The 17,256-nt window shown below is 48.0% G+C and overlaps 1 protein-coding gene across 1 annotated transcript; it reads right to left on the bottom strand.

Annotated features, from left to right (window-relative positions):
* Positions 1 to 379: 379 nt before the first annotated feature.
* Positions 380 to 17,186, bottom strand: FECH (ferrochelatase). Its single transcript, XM_051642833.1, has 11 exons — positions 17,099 to 17,186; positions 14,918 to 15,023; positions 13,782 to 13,901; positions 13,259 to 13,407; positions 9,252 to 9,386; positions 8,717 to 8,823; positions 7,486 to 7,584; positions 6,608 to 6,715; positions 5,802 to 5,966; positions 5,317 to 5,376; positions 380 to 4,864 (listed from the first exon to the last, which is right to left on the bottom strand). The coding sequence occupies exons 1-11, from the start codon at positions 17,166 to 17,168 to the stop codon at positions 4,730 to 4,732; spliced, it is 1,254 nt and encodes a 417-aa protein (XP_051498793.1). The 5' UTR covers positions 17,169 to 17,186; the 3' UTR covers positions 380 to 4,729.
* Between the last annotated feature and the right edge of the window lie 70 nt (positions 17,187 to 17,256).

Here is a 17,256-nt window from a genome sequence, read left to right as displayed (position 1 = left end):
GCTCCACCAGCAAGGAGCTGGGCACAGCAGGGCCTGACCAGTGTGCCCATGGGTGCTGAGGCCCTGCCCCAGGTAACGTTAGTCTGGTTCCTTGTCAGAGCATTCCAATAGGATCTGGCCGAGACCCGCATGCAGGGGGAAGTGTTTGGGGCACACCTGGAGTGCTTCCTCCCAGAGGCACCTGAGCTTGAACCTCTGGTGCACAAAGCAAGTCAGGTCTGCCCAGGAGGAACCATTGCTCCCCAGCTCACTGCTGGGTTGACTCAAACCACCACCCAGAACGTGCCCAAATGCTTCTGTGTTCTGGTGCAGGGAACAGGAAAGGAGCAGAGAGGACACTATCATCAAGGGCTCCTACTGAAGACACACAGCTCAGACATTTCTTCAAAAAAATCTAATTGAAATTCCACCTTTATGGCAAATGATACACAGTAAGATTACACAAATTTTTTGTGTTACATTAAATGGAAGTCCTTGTTAAATTTGAAATACATATGTTGGACTAAAAGCAAGTATTTGTACACATCTGGCATTAAAAAAATAAAAGGAACTTCTCTGTCTCTTGCATCTTAAACTCCATATTGATTTCCAACTGTTTGGGTGTGGTAGCAAGGGAAAATGAAGTGAACTTTTAGATAAACCTAGGAAAACCCTGGCCCCACTGCACTCAGCTGTAACGTTCCCCTCTCCTGCTCTCCAGAGGGAGCACGTTAGCTCAGACACTATCTCCACACCTCTTAACATTACAGCACCACTTCTGGAAGTTATCACACTTTCTAAAATGCATCCAGCAATAAGGAAGATTTTATTATCTCCAGAAAAGAAAAACTTCAACAAAACAAAAGAAGCTAAAAAGCAAAACTGCAGTTTAATCAGGAGAATTTACGTGAGTCAATTCTTCAAAACAGTCCATGTGCAAACACCTTTACCTCCCACTTCTTGGACACCAAGGGCTCTGTCTCTCTGCTTTTCAACCAAAATATCACCTCAGGCCAGAGCTCCACAGAGCTGGGAGTGCTGGTGTGAGGGTCTAACTCCCCAGCTCTCGTTCCCACTTCCAGGAGCAGCCTCGTGGTGCAGGCTGCAGTGCCAAGGGCAGCAGGAGCCAGGCTGAGCAGCCTGGGCAAGGGGACAGCCACGCTGCACCGTCCCCACGCCCCACCACTCGCCTCCAGCCTCAGGACTTGCCTCTCTCCAATGAAATCCTAGGGGTACAACGCTGCCTCAACACATCACTTCAGATCACCTCCAACTGGTTGCTTCTCATCAGGGCATATGAAAGAAAGTACTGCAAAAGGAGTGTAACTGGTAATGAAAAAACCCAACTAGAGTGTTGTCCTAGGACTGAAGGCTCCTGGATGCTCCCACCAACTGGACCAGAGCCGAAAGCACCCGGGGTCTGACCAGACTGGGACCTGACTCAGCAGCACCAAACATCTAAAACGCAGCAGAGGATGCAGGGAAACTGAAGTAGAGCTGTGGGGCTGAGACTGCAACCCCACCTCTGGCAGAGTGCTGCAGAAGAAGGCACATCCCAGGCCGGGGCTCAGCTCTCCCCAGGCCAGACCTGTGCGGTGCAGCTGCCTCTGAGCTAGTGCTCCACGGGCAGGGGTGGCTGCCAAGCCAAAGCCACCCAGGGTCTGCTGGAGAGGAGATGAACCATTCCTCAGAACTACATATTCAGACCCCTCTTTTGACCATAAATAGTACCTAGGAGACCAGCTCAGACAGTCACATCTAGATTGGAAGCATCAAAAATAAGGGTGGATTAATTCCACTCTTAGCATAGTCAGAAATGCACCCCCCCAAAAAGCCCCCAAATAAACCAGGATGGCAGCAGAATTCCCACTGTTATTAGTCTCACTGTTATTTAAAAATATCAAGCAGAGCTGCTAGCTAACTTGCTCAGGTAGTTTTTCAGCAGGCTTTTGATGCTGCATGAAGGCAAATAATGCATGCTAAGTTGCAAGACAGTGATGTTACATGATCTGTTCAGCAAAATGAAGAACCCCACCAACTCTGAGACAAGATCCATCTGCTAAAAGCTAGAAAATTAAGTGATTTCTACATTATGGTCTAATAGCAGCAACAGACTTAGTAATTATCTCATTTGTGGTTAGCATACTAAAAAGTAAATTTTAAATACCTTTTATTACCAGGGACAAATGTAATGCCTCACAATGAGTGCCAGCCAATATTTTCAGTAGTCTCTCCAGTGTGGAAATAAAAAGCCAGTCTGTATTTATAGTATCACAATGTTCACATCAAGTTAACCTTCAGTTGCCAGCTTCAGCCACACTTCTGAATGTGCTGGTCACACCCTGGGTCTGAAGGCCAATATTCCCTTTAGCTGGTAAGAGAAGTGTAAGCAGGAAGATTTTACCAAACAGACTGTTTTCCACTGACCTGTAAGTGTCACACAGAGAAATGGGAACAGAGAAAAGTTCTTTGTCCAACCAGAGACATAAGGCCAGTGTTCCCTTCCCACCCATAGTGCAGACATTTTTATTCTTTTGTCATCAATTCAAAGCTTTCCCATGACCATTTCACCCTTCTGTTCCCAGGTGACAACCACCTACTCCCCCTGAGCAAGGGCAGGAATCAGCTTCATGTTGCTCCTCTTCCTGTTGGGGCAGCAAGGAGAGACCCAGGGCAGGAAAGGGAGAGAGGCCCTGGCTCCTGGCTAAATGTCACTGCAGCAGGCCTGGGCACGAAGGGTCCAGGAAGACTCCTCTCTGCTAAAGCAAGGAGGGGCAGCAGTAATGCAGGAGGCTCTGGCACCGAGGGAATTGAAGTCTGGCTGCCCAGGACCAGACTGGGAAGCTGCAGTTTGGCAGCCAACCAGCTCTCAGGCGGTGCGAGGCATGTAGGACTGACACCCCCAGGGCAGCACTTGGCCCACCGGCTGCTCAACCAGCATCTGTTTAATTCTTTCATCATGTAGCAAGATAAACCCCTGTTACACCAACAGGGGCTCAATTCTTCTTAAACAACCCTGTCCTTGGAAGATCAGAGGTTCAAACTGTTCATGCCTCCTGATTACAAACACACAAACTGTGTGAGCAGCATGGCACCTGCTTCTCTAGCGTCACCAGTAGCTGGATCATCCACCACAGAAAACCACCTGCACTGCCAAAGAGCCAACATTTTAGTGCTAATTAGTCAAGTAAACATGTAGAGCTCTGACACAGACAGTCAGACTAATAGAGGTATGGCTCAGTCCCACGGAACAAGGTCACAGCTTTGCTCCTCTCTTGTCCCCCCCATGAGGAGAGGTCCCTGTGCAAGAGGACCAGACTGAGGTGCTGCAGAACTTCTGCCCCCAGGTACTTCAAGTGCCAAGCCTGGGCACGGTGTGTGGCTAGCAGCCCTTCAGAAGAGCCCCCTCTTATCCCCAGGCTGACCTGGACACCAGTCCTGGTGCTGAGAGAGGCAATACTGCCCTAATAAGGTTTTCCACTCTACAAAACTACCCCTCCTTAGGAGTGGATTCAGCAGCCCTGGTGCACCCAAACACCTGCCACAACAAGAAGTTTAGCTGGGTTACCAGTGCTGGGTTACTCCTGAGCCACCATCAATGCCAAAACCAGACCAAGTCTGGCTGTTTTACAGAGACATGTGAGCACACTGCTGTCAGCATCCAGGCTGCCTGCTCTCAGCCATCTGCAATGGAAATCACCTCCACCCATCATCTCAGCTTTAAGTAACAACGGCAATTAAGCTAGATCAATTGTACCTGTGGAACTCCATAGGTATCCCACAAAAACCACAGCACTGTGGCACAGCAGAGAGCACAGAGCAGATCTATAAACCTTCTGGAGAGCAAGCCTGACTTCCTAAATTTATGTAACCAAACAGAGAAAGCCTTTTTTAATAATAATTTTTAAAAGGCACTTTGCTTAAAAGATAAACCAACATGTTTCAGTACAGACTACTGGTGGCCGGGAGATCTGAAACTCACACAGTTTTATTCAACTGAGCATGTTCTTCAGTATCACCCAAGCAGGCTTATTCCTTTCATGTTATGCTCTTCAAGTGCAGAGGCTTTCCTGCAGATAGTGAGAGTGTTTTTTCAAGAAAATGTAAACAAAACTTGTGCATTCTACTATCCCAGCTAAGCTTTCCCTGGATGTTTCTGGCAGGAGTAAAACAACAAAATAAAACCTTATCTTCAAGTTCTAAAAAAAAATAATAAAAAATTACACACATTATTTAAAAAGCATTAGAAGTCACTTGATCTTCAAACCCATCTGAAAAATCACTCAGAAGAGGCAACCAGTGACTGTGCTGGTTATTCTGTACCTTAAGCATAAGCAGAACAAATAATTGTTTGACCTGGAAAGCTGAAATTAATGCACTCATGACAAAATTGCATATGAACAAATCCCTGCATAGGAAGTAGAAGCTAATTTGTAGAAAAGGTTTTTTATGTTTTTCAGTGCATACTTACGGGCTTCTGCTAAGTGCAATCAGACCCAGATGAACTAAGATCTTTTCACATCTTGCAGGATAAATGCCCTCACCTCCCTATTTTCTACAAACTCTCCTCAAATAAAGAAAATGTAAGAAAAAAAACGAAAGAAGTCAAGTTCTCCTCACTGTTCCATCAGTGAGGGGTTAACATCACTACCAGTCTGTAATACACGACAGCAGAGAGCTTGGTCAAGCTGTTTGCTTCCTCTGCACTGCTCCAGCAGGACAACCTGCCTGCCTGCTCCAGGAGAGCCCATCACAGCTGCTGGTTGGTGAAGAAGGCTTTGCTCTCCCTGCAGACGGGGTTGACGCAGAGCGGGCAGCACAGCGTCAGCTGCCTCGAGCAGATCTCCTTCGACTGCATATGGGAGCAGACCAGGTCTGCCAGAGCCTGGAAGACAGTTAATTAAAAAAATCACCAGGGAGCAAAACCTATCTGCATAAAATAAAAACAAGGCTTTAGCACGCAGCACACGGACTAGGGAGACTGCAAAGCATGCACCCACTAGAGGATGCTTTCTAAGCACCACCCTCCTTCACGTCAGGGGACAATTCCACTTTAAAGCTGCACTGGCAACATATCATAAGAGAAACATTTTACTAAAGATGAATACAAAATTGTTCCTTTCTTTTGGTCATAACAAACTTCAGAACTTCTTTAAAAAAAACAAACAAACAAAACAAACCACCAACAAACACAAACTGTGGTAAAAGAAAACTTTGTGGTATACAGATTAAGCACAGGGGCTTCCACTTGTGCTCTTAAACTCACAGTACTTGAAAACTACAAGAAAACCTCCACAATCCAGCAAACTGGTGCAGCTATTGCAACAAAGATGGTACCTTGGAGAACAGTGGATTTCCATTAAGAGACTCAGCTCTTCTGATATTTTCAACTCCACACTGAATCAAAAGAAAGGAGAAAAGAAGTTAAGTCTGCTTGATCCTTCACCAGTTAGGCTTCAAAATCTCCCTTTCAACCTTACTCAGAAGTTGCCCCAAAATGACAGAACTAAATGCAATGCCATATTTTTCACTACAGCAAAATAACCGACACAAAATTTCACTTTACTGCCAAAAATCAATGATTCTTTTTCAGTAAGGACAGCAATGGCTTAAAGAGTTAAACCTAAAGATTGAAATTTCCACCTGTTTTGTGCTGCTAAAAGTTAATTTGAGTTAAGCCAGTTCAGACTAATGTTCAATTTACAGAAAAACTAAATTTTCCCCAAATCATATTGCAAGAAGCAACTACAAAGCAAATTTCAGACCAGGAAAAGTAAGCTTGGAGCACCACCACCCAGTCACAGAAACTGTAGAACATTCACCTCGTTAGCTAAAACTTGGGCATACTCAATATCCAGCTCATAAAGTGTCTCAATGTGGTCACTTGTAAATGCTATTGGGACCAACAACATGTTCTTCTTTCCTCTTTGGCACAGTCCTTTAATGGTCTCATCTGTCTGTGGACCAAGCCAAGGCATCGGCCCAACCTGTAGGAAAAGGGGCAGGGAAATTAAGAAGAAAAAAGAAAAAAGCCTCATTAAATGATTCTTAAAAAGAACACTCATGTTTCTTAAGCAGGACAGCAAAGACCATATAAACATAATCATGGCTCAGATGGAGCCAGTTATTTGTACTAATGTGCCCTGCCATTTGCAGTAGTAACAGTAAGCACAAAGTGATGCAAGCAGTCTTTGTCAGGAATAAGAAGCCTGTTTGGATTAGGCTCACATTATTATTAGGAATGCCTATTTCACAGCAAAGACTTTGGAAAATGGCTGAGAGATTCTCAAAAAGCGACACCTTAAAAATTCAGTAAGTGCTCAATTCCTCCTTCTGACAGAGAAAAGACAAATGCCAGACTAGATGCTATGAAATCATAGATTTTCTAACAGACACATCAAAAATCTACTTTAAAACTATGCAATATACAAAAAAAAGGCAAGATAAAGAGTTATCTGGAAAGACTGAACGTGAGTAAAGTTTGGGATTTTATTCTAGCAGAAATACTTGTGGAAGATGGGGAAAAAGGCACTGAAGTTATAATCTTCTTAAGTTAGAAGATCATAAAGTCTATCACCTGAAGAGCTTTGCAGTGGTAAGGGGCCTTAGAGCTTCCCTGAGCACATACCTTGGACTGCCACACAAGCCTGTAAGGGTTAGAATAGTTCAGCTTCTCCATGACCCTCTGGACAGTAGCTCCCACTTCTTGAGGATACGGATCACCACGGTTCACAACCTTCAACACAGAAACACCAGACCTTTTTCTTCCAGTGAGCATGTTTGGGCAAAGCCCACCTAACGCCTGGGGAAGGGGAGCATGCTGCCCGTGACATGGCTGTGCCTGGGATGGGCCATCTCAAGTGCCTGGCTCATCCAAACACAGAAAAACTGTGTTCTTGCCCAGCACAATCCATGATGAAGCTGCTTTACCAGAACATCTACTCCTCCTTCTATGATAAAAGATGAATTCTTCTATCATTGAATATGGGAAATGTTACGTTTTGGTAACAGTGCCGTATTTTTTAAGTATTATTCAAGAGCCATTTCCCTGCAGCTACCTTTGCTGACCGAGGATGAAGTTGTTTATTACAACCTTGCAGAGATTCTACTTTCATTCTTTCAGGGAAGGCATTATTACTGCTTTCTAGAGGTGAGAAAATAACCAATTTCCCCCCCCCTATTTCCACCTGGGTTTGGCAGGTTCACAAGGCCACGGCAGGAGCCACACCAAGTCTGACCTAACCCAGCGCCCCATCTTCTCTGGTGGCCAAGTGTGCAGGTCTGAGGAAGCAGGAGAGCAGCCACAGCTCACATGGCTCACCTCCAGCTCCACCTCAGGCTTCCCACTCTAGCTCACTGCCTCCCCTTCCCACAGCTCTTTTTATCTGCCTGGCACTCCCACAGCTGTGGCCTGACCCCTGGGTGTGCAAGCTGCAGACCCCTCCATTCAGCCCAGCCAGTGTGACTCTGGTCTAACAAGGACAGAAAGGACCTGCTGTGACTCACAGACATGGGCAGCGAGTGTGCCGAGAAGAGGATGACAACATCTTTCCTTTTGTCAGGTGGAAACAGGCTCAGCTCCTTCTGGATGTGATCAGTGAAGCACTGCTCAGAAAAACAAAGCCAAGACCAGCCCTGTCAATCACAGCCTCCTCCAGCAAGGAAACGTGCAATGGTAAGCTTATAAAAATAAAAAAGGGGGTTGCATGTACTCTGTCTCATGGAATCCATTTTGCAGGTTCCCTGCAGACATGGAAGGCTCTTAAGCTCTGGTGAGGTGTTTCATTGAAGAACACATACTGAAGACATGGAGGGTGGATAAGAACCATCTCATGTCACAGGTAATGGTCAGGGGAAAATCACACAGTGCCTGCAGCTCCACCTCCCCTGCCTTGTCACTGTTGTCATCTGTTCAGCACACCACAAAGGTTGCAAAACCCAAACTAGAGGAAAAGCTCCCCAAGAAAAACAAAAATGCCAATTTCTCTGAAAAGAAAGGAGCAAGGTTTCCCTTAACTGCTCCTGCCACAGCCAGTGCTGTGCCTAGAACTACCTGTCACTGCCAGGTGAGAAGCTGATAAACAGACATCACCTGTACATGTGTCAACGACAGACCTGCTCTGAGCACTATGGACCAATGACCTCTAGAGGCACCTTCCAGCCAACACTGCTATGATAATGTCACCATGCTTTTAAAACAAGATGTGCCAGGTGGTCACTTTCACTCATCATCATGCCAAAACATCTGGCATAAAATAACCATCCTTCTCCTGTAACTTCATACACAGGAGACACAACACACTTCATCACCATAACTAAAATACACCCTCAAATGGAAACTTCCCTTACTCTCAAGTTTAAAAAACAGAAAATATGTAAACACAGCCAAAATCAGAAGTTTCATCTTCTTTTAGCACATTCTGTAGGCAAAATCTTGTAAGGTTTGTTAGAAGCTAAGACTTCATCCAGGTGAAGTGTTTCCCTAGAATGTTTCTGTTTAAGATTACACAGTGTTTTCACTGGAAGCAAATACTTCTAAAAAGGAAACTCAACAAACACCTGCATTTACTTCGTTCTTTGTTGTTTAAAGAGAGCAATGCAAAGATACCACGTGTCTCCTACATCAGCTGATCTAAGAAAACCCCAGGGAATGCCAATTTGACACCACACCAGACCTGTTCAGTCCACACCTCTCACTCTGAGAGCCAACTTCAAGGGCTCCCACACGAATCCACACCTGAATAAGAAGGGGATGTGTGGGCCAGCGGTCAATCACGCTCCACTTCATCTTTGGCTTCTCCCCCTTCTTATTATAGTAGCGATAAATGGCATTTAAACTGCTTCCTGAAAGACAGAATTAACACCACCAGTTCAGCCGAGGCATTAGCAACCTGTCAGATTACAGCAGCTTCACAGCGAGGCGTTGAAATATTTTTAAATGCTGCATATTTAAAAAACAACCATAAATCAGACCTGGGAGCCTCGAGTGGGAACAATTATACCAAAGTCCATACAATGCGCGAGCCAAGAACAATTTGCTAAACCATTCCTTAATTATTTTTAATATTTTAATTACTGTTCTGGTTTCCATGAAGAGAGCTGACTCAGCTGTGCTCCTGAGCCCTCAGTTTATGCTGTCTCACAACAACAAGCTATCCTTAGTTAATTGGTTTCTACCCAAATTTCAGGGTGACAGTAGCTACGGGAGCCCTCGGGCTGGCAAGGGAGCCCAGAGGAAGGGGAGGCAGGGCAGCCTGGCTGCCTGTGCTCACCGGTGGTGGAGCAGCTGTACTGGGGGTACTGGGTGAAGGCGATGGCCCGCTCGACGCCGTCCCGCTCCATCTCCTCGATCGCCTCCTCCGTCAGGGGGTGCACGTACCGGAACCCGATGTAGTACTTGTGAGGAGCTGCCAAGGCACAGGACAAGAGGTGGCAGGGAAAACAGACAACTCGCAATAACACCTCATTAATAGCTACCACACACAGAACAGACAGGCTGAAATTGCTGAAAGACACTTGTTGGTAATTTTCTGGCTGCTTTTCTAAACCACTGTCACATAAACACCTTTTTTTTGCCAAGTGTTTTTCTGGTAACTCACTTTGCTGTTAATAGAATTTAAAAGTGATTTATACTATTGCTTGTTTCTTCAGGAAGCACAAGTCTTCTGGTTTTACAGAGCTTAGCAGAGGCATGGTTTCCAGCCTGTAGAGCTCTGACATTTTACTGGGCGAGTTCTGAGGTAAGGGATGTGTTGGTAAAAACGTGTCACTGACAGACACTGAATGAACAATGTTATTCTCTCCAAGGACAACACTTTAGGTTTTCCACTTTCCATCTCTAATCTTTTGGGGTCAGCTTTGAGGCTTGAGGAGCACGGGTTGGTTAAGGGAAGGGAGGGAAGGAGGGCAGGTTTGCTGCCTTGTTTTTGTTCGTTTATATTCCTTTTTTTTAAGTAAAAGAAAAGTTTTGTTTTCAGGGTTTCCGGGTCACTAGTTCTGAAATAACACTTAACAGGTCTCTGAAGGAAGCAGATGTCCCGTGTTTGGTCTTGACTCCATACATTTATGCAGGATTCAGAAAACAGGTTTAGTCAGCCTCAGTTCTCTGCAGGAGGCAAGAGAGCTCCCAGATGGGAGCAGGAGCAAATAATGACCCAACTTCAGGAGCCCCAGGAGCCAGTAGCCTCATTAACATTTTAAATGGCATTAAAAACAGAAGTCTGACTAACCAGAGCAAAGACAGTAGGAGTTTAACCTGGGAAAGGACATACTGGGAGAAACTTGGACACCTGGCTAACTTGGAAACTTCTTGCAATACTCTTGCAGTATTATGCTTTGTCCTGGATCACAGGCAGCAAAGGAGAGATGTTCATGTCTGTATATAAATAAATTTGTTGTAACAGTCAAAGTCAGAACTACTGGAAGCAGAGTGACATCTCCTCCCACAGAGCTACCAACCTAAAGAAACAACATGGACCCCACATCTTGTGAGCTCTCATTCTGCTGACAAGGGAATCTCACCTAAAATACAGCTGGTGAGAAATACTAAGAACCATTATAACTAAAACCATTTCAAAAGCAAGATGCACCTTCACAAAATAGAATTACCATTGCAAGACGTTAGCCTATTTTATGCCAGCCCTAAAAAAAACAACCCACAAGAACAGAAATGGATTTCCCTATCATCGTGCTTGTGTGATTTATTCTTACAGACTGCTGAGCCTACCCAACCCCACTCCTTCAGCTTGTTCATTTCCAGACAGCTGCCTGTAACAAGAAAGCTTCATTTTAAAATTATATTGTTCCCAGATGACATGGGTGAGTTTGTTTATTTACTACTTTATATTAGTTCCATTGCCAAAGAATAACATGTCAAATGTCTAGTACAACTCAGCAAATCAGTAGATTGATTCACTCACACAGGAGGGAATTTCATAGGTGGTTACTGGTACTCACATGAGCTCTGCACCAACTGCAAATGCACAGCAGCTACAAACTCAACACCTCAAAAGGCCAGATCAAGGTGAAACGAGTTTACATCTCTGCTTTGCCACGTGTTTCAAGTCTTACACCACAACCTCTGACCTACTCATTGCCAGGGCTCAGCACTCCCAAGGCTCTCCCTGTGAGTGCACTGCTCCCTCTGGAAGCAGATCCAGATTTCTGAAGCCACCCTGAAGCAGCACAGGGCATGCCACTGCTGCAAGGTTGCTTGCAATGCACAAGAAAATGGCTGGCAGGCAATTCCATGCTTAGCAAAGGTCAGCATGTTCCATTTTTAAAACTGCAGCTACTGCTAGGTACAAAAGGAGGTCTTGGAAGGACTTATCAGGTGTAAGGACTGCACTGCCCTCACAAACAGGTCCCCAGACAAAAGCAGGTGGGAGTGGCACCCTGAGAAAAGCTGATAAACTTTCTAAGCTTTATCTTCAGAACCCATGGCAAGCCTGACCATGCAGGGGCTACTGCTGCAAGAACCACTGCTGCCTGGGGTGTCAGAGCAGGCTGCAGCTGACTATATCTGCAGAGACCACAGCTGGAATTGAGCTAGAGAGCAGCATCTGTGGAAAAAAGGACTGAACATCACTCAAACAAAGGCACCAGTTACATGCTACAAAGTGAACAAATGAAATAAATTTAGTTTCAGCCTTCCAAGAGCATCGCTTTTCACCTTCAAGACCCTCTTACCAGTCTTCTACCTCTGGCCCTTTTCTGCCTCTAGCCCCTTTCTACCCAAGTCTGAAGCAGGTGCCACAAAGAACTACAAAATAGGCAGGAATCAAATAGGGTGTATTGTCAAGCCTGGAGGGGGATTCCCTGACACCAGCATCCCAGCAGCCAAGGCCACAGAAACTGAAGGGAGAAGGCAGTGTGCAGCACCACACATTGTGAAGCTGCTGAGCTGATGAGAATGGAGAGCTCTCCTCTCTGGCTGCTCTTACTCCAGCAGTTTTTCTATGAAAAATGTTCAGTGCTCCTATTGCAGCAGCAGGATGAGAAGCATTATCTGCAGCTAACACATCAGTGAGGAATTCAGTGAGCAGCTCAGTGATCTCCTTCATTCACACAAGTGTCTGCACCCACAGCCCATGACACTAGTACTACCAGGTCACTTGGCACAGGGCAACCCAGGCAAGTCACTGCTCCTTGCTGCAAGGGAGCAAGGTTCAGGGAGACTCTGTGATCCAGAGAGAGGGGGGGAGGCTGTATTCACCTTTCAGGGAAGAATTGGCAAAGACAGTACCTACTTCCACCCAAGGCAAACTGTTAGGCCTTATCTCCTGCTCATGGCCTCGGGTGGGGCTCGCTGCTCAACCAAGCCATGAGCTAAGGACCTCCTCTCTGAGTTCTGGTAGACATGGTGTGTTCCATAAAACAGTTTAGTGGTCAGGGGTTGTAGGGTGGATGGTTGGACTTGATGATCTTGAAGGTCTTTTCCAACCTTGACGATTCTGTGATTCTATGACTCTGATTCTGAAATCAGGCCTAACTGGTGTTAGTTCTTTCATCCATCATTAACAGTTACAGACTCAGGCAAAGTTTCAAAAGCTTTGGATATATCCAAGCAATAACTGCAGAGGGACATTTCAGAGGAACATCTGAAAGTAAGACACTTTCTCTATCATAGCCACCTAAATTTCTTCCCATACTCAAATGAGAGGCAAGTGTATCTTTAGGGCATGAACCTGATAACAACTTTCTGCATCACCTTCTCTCCAAGCACCACTCTCCCTTGATGAAAGAGGGAGATCAGACCATCAGTTTAGGCCAGATGCCCAAAATTTCTGAATGGCTGAAGCCATACAAGATGAAACATGCCAAAAGTTCCAAAGGGTGGACTTACCCAGAGCAGCTTTTAAGCAAGTCACCTTGGGTACAGCAACAGGTGGCAGCTGGACCACAGCACATATGAGGTCCAGCCCGAGAAGGTGGGGGAACATTTGGTTGTTGGCTTTTGGTGCTGCAGTGTGTGACTGCAGGCTGAGTGAGCACCAACAGCACACTCCAAAACCAGAGCCATTCTCTAATGTAGCCACAAAAGTGCCCACAGCACAAAAAAACATTTGCATGTGCAGGAACCCCTGCAACCTTCTGCATATGCCAAGTTTTTAAGGAATAAGAGCTGCTGCAAAGCCTTTGCCATGATTTCCTAGCAGGACTGAGAACACCATTCACGCTCACAGTAAAGGTGGAGAAGCAAAGGCTGCTTTATAAGCCCATGCTTTCAACACATGAGGCATCAGAAACTTTTAACAAGCACAGTAGGGTAGAGACATACCAGTGTGAGGGGACATGCTGTCCAGCAGCTTCACCATGCCTTCTCCCTGCACTGCTGTCCACTTCTTGATGGGTGATCCTCCTCCAATCCTGCTGTACTGCTCCTGGATTTTCGGTGTGCGGCGTTTGGCAATGAACGGTGCTAATTTACTGATGCATTCAAAAGGTACAGGCATTAACATCATAGCCAAAGGCACCACCCCTTTCCCCAAATCCCTCTGTTGCAGTGGGTTTTCCATGGCACGCTCCCCAAGTTATGGCAAACCAGCATTGCCTGGTTTGTTTACCATTATATCTCATCACCTTCTCCAACATATCGGGTGATGGGAAAGAGCACTTTGCAATTAGAAGTGAACTGTCTTGGCACACCTACTGACACCATTCACCACTAACTGCAGCACCATTTCTGGCACTGACAGGTCCCAAGATAAAGCAGTCCTAAGGAATTCTGGTATACACAGATGTTAAATCTCCAAGCAACACGCAACACTGACTGTACCACGGGAATTCAGAGTGTTCCTCACTTTTGAGCTGGCATTGTCATTAGATCTCTGTCCAGGAAGAGACGAAGTAAGAAATCGTGTACATCATCCAGCCTTTCTGGGCCTCCCATGTTTAACATCAGGATTCCTGTTTTAGGTTTCCTATGGAAGCAAGAGATATTTCAATTCCTATTGACCAACAGTTGCTATTATTATCACCATCATCATCAAACAATCATCCTTCTGCATTTGTCTTTTGCATAAGCAGTCCTGTTTGGAAGCTTACCCTGCTTACATAAAAATATTAACTACAAGCATGAATAGCTAGAGGACAAGTATTTACATGACCTCTACTTGAAACAAAAAAATAAATAATAACTTCAAAACACAGAGTTTAACTGAAAATAGACTGAGAAAACTATCTCACACTGAGGGCTGTAGGGGAGGTTATAAAGCAGGGTCTAAGGAATGATCGGTTTTGTTGGGGTTGTTTGTTGATTTTTTTCCCCACAATGAGTTTTCTATGCAGGTGCATGTCCAGCACACAGTTATAAGGATAATGGCCCTCCCAGCAGAGTGGAGCAGAGCAGGTGGTGGTATCAGCTTTTACAGAAGTTGCTGCTCATCACAGCTCCCACCCAAGAGGTCAATTTCCCCACCAAATTGTTCCCCCTGCCCAAGGAAGCCCAGTGACCAGGAGCTCTCCCCTCCTGAGCAGACAGAGCTGAGGCTGCACAGGGAGCTTGGCCCTCCTCTTGTTAAAGCCAGTCTTACAAAGGGGCACAGAGAGAACCACAGGCCTGCCCTGATGGGTCAGGACCTCAGCTTCCATTCCTTTCCTCCTGGAGAGTCTATCAGCAGGTTGCTGAATAAAATCCAGGAAAGAGGAACCAAACCTCAAATAATATCCTACTGTTTGTTCTTCCACTGCCTCTGCACTGCCTCAGGTCTTACCATGGGCCACTGTCCCACAGGATTCCGAGAACAAGAGGCTGGGTGAATGCAGCCAGCCAGATAAAAGCAATCACACATGCACCAAAAACCTCAGTCGAGCCCTGTGACTGCCACGTTTTACTGCCACCACCAGCTCTGCTGTGCAAGCCAAGCAGCCCACCGTATCAGAGAGAGACAGAGGGCAGGGTGAGCAGGGCACACCCACCCGGCCCAGGGACCCTCACCGCGCCTCGGGCTGGATCTGGGGCTTTGTGCTCTCTGTCACTGCAGCTGCAGTCGCCTGCCCTCTCCATCGCACCGGGACCTGCAGCTGGCTGCTGCCTCTCAGGGCTGGAAGAAAGATAACAGCACATTGATAACCTTGCACAGGGCTGAGGGGCCTCTTCACCAGACAGGCACCAACCCCTCAGCAGCCACACTTGGCAGGGCTGCGCTGCTTGGCATTTTCTCCCTTACACTCCAGGTCCTGGAATCAAAGCAAGTAATGAAATTGCAAGCTTCTGCCTTTCTTTAAACACTAACAGCTTTCCAGATACCAGGCAGTAACCTAAAACCAAACAAAAGCCTCACTACTCTTCCAAGCTCCAACCATAAGTCCAAAACAACCGGTGAGCACACACGAGAAACCACGCAGGGCTGACACACTGAGGAAGCAAGTACGTCAAGCTACCCAACCCCTTGTGGTACAGATGTACCTGGGCTAGCTCTAGACAGGCAAATTATGTCTGCTTTAATTTAGAGTGCCCTGCAAACTTCAGCAACTTAGGCCAGCACCCAAGCACACTGCTCCTTAGTTTGGCCCCACGTCAGGTCCACTGAGCAGCAATTTCAGGATCCGCTTATCCAGGGATGTGAGCAGCCTTCCTCCTCACCACCCAGCTAGGCAACCTCTGTTATCCCTGGATTTCAGCATCAGCTAAAGCACGCCCCCAAACCAGGATAATTTACTTCCCACATGCTGCTTACAATCCGCTTCTTCAAAAGCCTGCTTTGTTTTCCTCAGGAGTTCATGGTCATTACACGATATTTTTTAGTGCAACAATAGTGTGAATTGCCCAAGATGAAAAAAAGTTGTTAAGTGCCACATCCCCAGCTCTCCAGCAATTGTTTGGAGCGACACTTCCCTTGTCAGACCGCGGGAGTTCAGCAGCAATCGAGCCCCAATAGCACAGACCTCCTCAGCAGCCGATCCACCTGCTGAGAAGAGCCTCTTATGCTTCACAGTTCCCTAATAACATCCTGGACAGATGCTGAACACCCTCAACACCCGCTGAAATCAATGACAGTGAAAAGCATCCTGCAAATCCAGCTTCTTACTCGGGATTAAGAGCCTGCATCTGCGGATGCCTGTGTCTGCAGCGATGTCAGGAGCCTACAGAGCAAAGAGCTTCAACTCACAGGCTGCCAACGCCTGAAAGACTCTTGTCAAACACTTACACTGATCTCCCAGTCCTTAGGTTATTACGTTCGAAGGACTGATACTTTATGCAAACTACACAGGACAATAAGAAGGCTCGATAGCTGCACTGATCCTCCTGTGCTGTAAATAAAAAACAGCGAGTGCTTGTTTGACGTGAGGCTGGAGCACGTTTCTACCCGCACCACCAAGCGGATGATGCGGAGCGCGCGGGATGCGCAAGGACGCCGATTCCAGCTCGGTGCAGACGGGCAGACGCGCTGCCCTGCCCGCTTTGGGCTCGGCTCCGCGGGCTGCCCAGCCCCGAGCGCTCCAGCCCGGCGCCCGCCCCGCCGGTCCCGGGACACGCGGCCCGGCCTCCGGGCAGGCGGACGGAGCCACCGGCGACCGGGCCGTGTGTTCCCTGCGGGTGAGGAGCAGGGAGAGCTCCCGGCGGCAGCACAGGGGCGGCGGGCACCGGGGACGCGGGTCCCGCGCTCGCTGCTCCCCTCCCTCAGCACCCGGCTTGGGGAACGCGACCCGCGACCCGCTTCGCCAACGCTGTCCGGCCAGGAAAGCGCCTCGTTTAAAATCAAACTCCTGAGGCGGGGAAATAATAAACCAAACCAAAACCTCCCAGCCCCAGTCCCGTCGGGCGGCACCCCCGGCACAGCCCGGCGCCCGGCTCACGAGCCCGGACTTCCCCCCCCAGCCCCCCGCGGCGGCCGGAGCCCCCCGGGGCGGCCGCAGCCCCACCGCGCCCAGCTCCCGCCGCCGCCCGCAGCGCCCAGCCCGGCGCGCCGAGAAGCGGAGGCCCCGGCTGCGGCGGCAGCGTTACGAAAGGCAGCCAGCCGGGGTTGTGTAACGCGGTGTGTAACGCGGTGTGTAGCGCGGTGTGTAGCGCGGTGTGTAGCGCGGCCTGTGCCGCCGGCCCCGCCGCCCTCCCGGGCCGCCCTCCCGGGCCCCCCCCGCCGCTCCCGCCCTCTGCGCACGGCACCCACCGACCCACCGTGCCGCGCCGCTCGCGCGCCCGCCGCGGCAGCCGCCGCCGCCGCCATCTTGGCCGCAGCCGTCCGCATTCCCTCAGACGGTCCCGCCGCCGCCCCCCGGTATCCACCGCCCCCGCAGCCTCCGCCCCCGCCCCCCGGCACCGCCCCCGCTGCCCTG

This window comes from Apus apus, chromosome Z (genome assembly GCF_020740795.1).
Source record: "Apus apus isolate bApuApu2 chromosome Z, bApuApu2.pri.cur, whole genome shotgun sequence".
Classification (NCBI taxonomy): Eukaryota; Metazoa; Chordata; class Aves; order Apodiformes; family Apodidae; genus Apus; species Apus apus.
This window is presented reverse-complemented; position numbering and strand designations above follow the sequence as displayed.

Coding starts and splice junctions, on each gene's coding strand:
- FECH (XM_051642833.1), bottom strand. CDS start 17,168: ATGCGGACGGCTGCGGCCAAGATGGCGGCGGCGGCGGCTGCCGCGGCG. Junction 15,024..17,098: donor CGCGCGAGCGGCGCGGCACG/GTGGGTCGGTGG, acceptor TCTTTCTTCCAG/CCCTGAGAGGCAGCAGCCAG. Junction 5,377..5,801: donor CCCAAGTTTTAGCTAACGAG/GTGAATGTTCTA, acceptor CTTTTGATTCAG/TGTGGAGTTGAAAATATCAG.